General features: G+C 44.3%; 1 protein-coding gene across 1 annotated transcript; it reads left to right on the top strand.

Moving 5' to 3' along the window:
* The first annotated feature begins 247 nt into the window (after positions 1-247).
* On the top strand, positions 248-2,546 carry LOC127951392 (C-C chemokine receptor type 2-like). Its single transcript, XM_052549267.1, has 2 exons — positions 248-275; positions 730-2,546. The coding sequence occupies exons 1-2, from the start codon at positions 248-250 to the stop codon at positions 1,680-1,682; spliced, it is 981 nt and encodes a 326-aa protein (XP_052405227.1). The 3' UTR covers positions 1,683-2,546.
* The last annotated feature ends 3,045 nt before the right edge of the window (positions 2,547-5,591 follow it).

Genomic DNA, 5,591 nt, shown 5'->3' with positions numbered 1-5,591 from the left:
ACTGAGGCAGTCACTCACTCTCTCACACTTAGGGCTGTGCAAAAAATCGAATGCATTTTCATGCACATCTCATTAGTAAAGGTGCTCCTGTGATTAGTTGTATATCTCCAGCATGTGCGTTCAGATCAGGATTGCCAGGTTTTCAAAACAAAATCTGCCCAATTACTTCTCAAAACTATTCCAATCGCGTTTCGTCCCGGGCGGTAAAAATACACGTTTTTGGTGGGGTTCCCTTGGTAATATTCACATGTTAGGGGCTAAATATCACGTTATTGGTATTGGGGTCGGTTCAACCCACGAACACGAAAAACAACCACAGACTTGGCAACACTGGTTTGCATTTACTACACAGAGCCATAATTCACTGACAATCTACTCAAAATCTATTTTAAAATCGGAGGTGATTCTTTGTTGATTTTGAAAGCGATTTTGTGTAGCTTGTTGTTAAATGCGATTGGGCTAGTTTTGGACTAGTTTTGAGAAGTAACTGGGCAGGATTTGTTTTGAAAAATCTGGCAACCCTGATCTTAACGCACGTGCTGGAGATTTACTACTAATTACATGAGCATCTTTACTGATGAGATCCGCATGAAAATCACGTTCGATTTTTTGCACAGCCCTACTCAAACTCTTGCATCGATTTGTTGCACATTGTAAATATAATATATTATAAGTAGGCCTATATTATATTGCATGAGCTAACAGTGTGTTGTCTGTGTGTCATCTAAGATCCAGACTACAGTGACTACTATAACTCTGAAGATACCAATTTTGGATCACCATGCAATGATGGCAGCTTCGGTGGGGTTGTCCTGGCCGTCCTGTACAGCACAGTTTTCATCGTTGGTTTGCTGGGAAACGCTGTGGTCCTGTGTGTGCTGATCAGACACCGTCACAGATGCAGTCTGACAGACATGTGTCTCCTCAGTCTGGCCGTGTCTGACCTGCTCTTTCTCGCCTCGCTCCCTGTTTGGGCTCACAGTGCGGTGCAAGGATGGGTTCTTGGCTCATTCATGTGTCACATCATAACCGCTCTCTTCATGATGGGTCTGTACAGCAGCGTCTTCTTCATGGTCCTCATGACACTGGATCGCTACATCATCATTGTCTACAAACACAGCATCTGTTCCAGAAAATGGCCTGCAAAAATGGCTCTGAGCTTATTTGTATGGATGCTCAGCCTGTTTGCGTCCCTCCCTGATATTGTTTTTGCCAAAGTGAAAGTGGACACGAGCACCAAAGAATCCTGCGGATCAGAATTTCCTGAAGGTGCAGCCTGGATGTCGTTTATGTTCCTGAACATCCTGAGCTTTATTCTGCCTCTGATCATCATGAGCTTCTGCTTTTGCCGGATCCTCAGCAGTAAATCAGAAGAAAAGCACGGGATCATCAGACTCCTCCTGGCTGTGCTGGCCGTTTATTTCCTCTTCTGGACTCCATACAACATCGTCACGTTCCTCATATTCCTGCAGAGGAAGGGCTTCATGCTTACTTGTGAGTTGCATATTAATCTGAGTCTTGCCAAGCAGTGGGTGGAAGCGATCGCATTAAGCCATTGCTGCCTCAATCCCATCATCTACACCTGTGTGGGACAGAAGTTCAGAAGAGCAGTGCTCACAGTCCTGAAGGAGCCACTTTCATCCAGCTTCAGCTCTCCACAGTCACCTGAGAGCATCTTCTGAATATTCCTCCACACTGATCACATAGAGAGCAAACACACTCTCTGAGTTCAGTCGCCTTTTTGTTTTTTGACAGTTTTGTTAACAATTATGTATGTGATGTAGAAGAATGCAGAAGCTGAAACTGTTGCAAAGGTACACATATAATGCATGCATATCACTCATATTTTATATATGTAAATGATACAGAAATGAATGATTTCATGAACATTTTAAAATAAACTCACTGTTAGTATTTGCATCAAGGAGTGTTTTTCATGCAAGTTACATAATCAAATCACTTTTTTAAGTTACTAGTAAAGTAATGCATATTTTTTAATTGAGAAGGAAATATCTGAGTTACTTTTTTCAAATAAGAAATGCTAGTTACTCTGTTTCCATGTGTTGAGTGACAGCTCTGGTGTTGCCATGGTGACAGAGATCAGGAGTCAGTGCAGTGTTGAGTGTGAACATGATCTCACTGTAGATCTAGACTCAATATGAGCATCTGTTTACTCATATCACTGATCAAAAACACATTCAAAGTTCCTCAAAATCAATAAAAACAGTCAAATGCTAACTTGGAATATTATACAAACTGGCAATAACTAAATATGTTAAATAAGACCAATATCACTTATATATTTAATCTTATATCTTTGTCTTTGTTATTGACCTTCGATGAACCAATTCAGCCATACTAAGCAAATATAACACATTTGTGTTTTATTTTAGTTATTGTTGAATAGTGTTGAACTTTCTTCTCCTGCTCATATGCTTCAGCTGTTTTTGTTGAGCAATAAAGGACTTTGATTAAAGTTACCCTTTGCTTTTGGATCTTATGCTTCAGCCTGACACTGGCATCAAGAGTAAAAAAAAAGAAAAAAAGTGTGTTCTGAAGAAATATATTTATCTTATATTCTGAATTTAGCTTTTTATTAAGATGTTCATTAAGTGGTTTTTAATAAAATACGTTATTCATTACAATTATTTGGCTTGGTGGTATTTATTACACTTTCAGGAAAAAAAGCTCCTACTGTGATGGTTTCATCCTTTGTACCTTATTTACCTCAGAATTAAAGCTACATAAAGCTACACCTTAAAGCTACATATTAGCAGCTTTTGAAAGAGTAACAGCTTCTGTAACTTTGTTTTGAGAGTGTGTTAATACACTGGGAAAAAAACACTCTCACTGTTACAGTATTTGCATAATAAATGGAAAGAAATAGAATGCAAAAAGATTAGAAGGGTAGTTAGATTTTTTTTTTTTTATGAATAGAACTAGAATAGTGAGTGTTAAAGTTAGAGAGTCAAATAAAGAAGGAAGAGATGAAGATGGCTAAGGACTCAGCTGCTCGGATTGAGTTGGGAAGGTCATTCCACCAGAAGGGAACATTTAATTTAAAAGTCTGTAAAAGTGACTTTGTGCTTCTTTGGGATGAACAATCAAGCGACGTTCAACTTGCAGAACGCAAGCTTCTAGAGGCACATAAGTCTGAAGTAATAAATTTAGGTAAATGGGTGAAGAGCCCGTGGTAGTTTTGCAGGAAAACATCAATGTGCAGACAGATCAAGCAGGATAAGTACTGAAGATTTGGATTCTGCTCTTGCCAGTCTTAGAGCTTCAACAACTGAGAGCAAAGCCGTCTCAGCTGAATGTCCACTTCTGAAGCCAGATTGGTTGCTGTCAAGGAGATTTTTGTGTGTGAGAAATGTAGAGACTTCGTTGAACACAGCTCGTTCAAGTGTTTTTGAAATGAAAGGAAGAAGGGAAACTGGTCTGTAGTTCTCTAAAAGAGATGGGTTGAGGGATGGTTTCTTAAGTAGTGGAGTTATACGTGCCTGTCTAAATGATGAGGGAAAAACACCAGTGTGGAGGGAAGTGTTGATGATGTGAGTGAGTGCAGGTATAACTGCAGGAGAAATGGCTTGAAGGAGATGAGATGGAATAGGATCAAGCGGACAAGTAGTAGAATGATTAGAAAGGATGAGTGTAACAAAGTTCGTGGGGTGGAAGGAAGAGGACAAAGGGGTCGGCGGGACTGCTGACAGGTTTATTTAAACAAAAAGAACTAAAAAGATTGCAAACACCTAAACGGTGACTTTTATTCTGCCACTTCAACACGGCTTCCGTTTTACTCTTTCCGGTTTCGGTTTCGGTTTCCGGCTCGAGTCAGCAGTCCGTCTCTCTCTCGCTTGCTTCTGTCTCTCCTGGCATTTTATACTCTCTCCACGCCAATTACTAGAACAAGAAACAGGTGATGATAATTTTTGCCCAAACCACTCACTTACCGCTCGTCTCCTGATTCTCTCTCCCGCTGCAGACGTCGCTAAACCACGCCCCCCCTGCCACATACCCCCACCGCCCGACTCAGGCCGGGGAGCCATCCGGCCTGCAGCCCCCCCCCCCCCCCCCATTTCTGGAGAGGAAGTCGGCCACCGCCATCTGAACACCCGGCCTGTGGATCACCTTGAACTTAAAAGGCTGAAGAGCTAGATACCAACGAGTGATCCACGCGTTGGTATCCTTCATGCGGTGGAGCCACTGCAGCGGAGCGTGGTCCAAACAGAGGGTGAACTCCCGTCCCAGGAGATAATAGCGGAGGGTGAGGACGGCCCATCTGATGGCAAGGCACTCTTTCTCGATGGTGCTGTACTTAGCCTCTCTCTTCGAGAGCTTCCGGCTAATGTACAGCACCGGCCGTTCCTCCCCCTCTATCTCCTGGGACAGGACTGCCCCCAGCCCCCTGTCCGATGCGTCTGTCTGCAACAGAAAAGGGAGAGAAAAATCAGGAGAGTGTAACAACGGCCCACCACACAGAGCAGCCTTGACCTGAGTAAAGGCCTGCTGACACGGCCCCGTCCACTGGACCGTATCTGGCACCTCCTTTTTAGTAAGGTCAGTCAAAGGGCTGGTGAGGTCCGAATAATTAGGAATAAACCGTCTATAATATCCCGCCAGCCCCAAGAACTGCCTTACCTCCTTTTTGGTCTTGGGACATGGACAGGTCGCAATAGCGGCTGTCTTATCAATTTGGGGACGCACCTGCCCATGCCCAAAGTGGAAGCCCAGATACCTTACTTCCACACGCCCAATCGCACACTTCTTTGGGTTGGCCGTGAGCCCCGCTCCCCTCAGCGACCGCAGGACAGCCCTCAGATGCTGCATATGCCGCTGCCAATCATTACTAAATATAACTATATCATCTAGGTAGGCAGCCGCATACGCAGCATGGGGCCGCAGAATCCTATCCATGAGGCGCTGAAAGGTAGCTGGGGCCCCGAACAAGCCAAACGGAAGGGTAACAAATTGGTGTAATCCAAACGGCGTTGTGAAAGCTGTCTTTTCTCTGGACAATGGAGACAAGGGGATCTGCCAATAGCCCTTTGTTAAGTCCAATGTCGAATAAAAATGAGCCGTGCCTAGCCGATCAAGCAACTCGTCAACCCGCGGCATTGGATACGCGTCGAATTTCGACACAGCATTCACCTTGCGGTAATCTACACAGAATCGGACTGAGCCGTCCGTTTTCGGAACGAAAACTATCGGGCTCGCCCAGTTACTATTAGATTCTTCTATTACCCCCATGTCAAGCATAGCGCCTAATTCAGCCTGAACCACTTTTCTCTTGTGCTCAGGTAAACGATACGGCCGGCTGCGAACTACCACGCCCGGCTCGGTCTCGATATGGTGCTGAATCAGGTTAGTACGGCCCGGTAGGGGCGAGAAGACGTCGGCGAACTCCGCCTGCAATTTTGTTAGATCAGTGAGTTGGGACGGCGAGAGGTGATCTCCACCTGGAGCCAGGGCGAAGGATTGTGGTTTGATATTCGCCTCTGGCCCGAGATCATCCTCTCCGCCAATCACCGTTGCCAACATCACTGATTCCACCTCATTCCATTTTTTTAGGAGATTGAGGTGGTAGATCTGAC

Source organism: Carassius gibelio, chromosome B2, assembly GCF_023724105.1.
Source record: "Carassius gibelio isolate Cgi1373 ecotype wild population from Czech Republic chromosome B2, carGib1.2-hapl.c, whole genome shotgun sequence".
NCBI lineage: Eukaryota > Metazoa > Chordata > Actinopteri > Cypriniformes > Cyprinidae > Carassius > Carassius gibelio.
Note: the sequence above shows the minus strand (reverse complement) of the source record. Positions and strands in the feature narration are given on the sequence as shown.

Bases quoted from the DNA above. Each gene is read 5' to 3' on its own strand.
- LOC127951392 (XM_052549267.1), top strand. From the start codon at position 248: ATGTTAGGGGCTAAATATCACGTTATTG. The intron at 276-729 runs GTATTGGGGTCG...GTGTCATCTAAG, and splicing joins GGCTAAATATCACGTTATTG to ATCCAGACTACAGTGACTAC.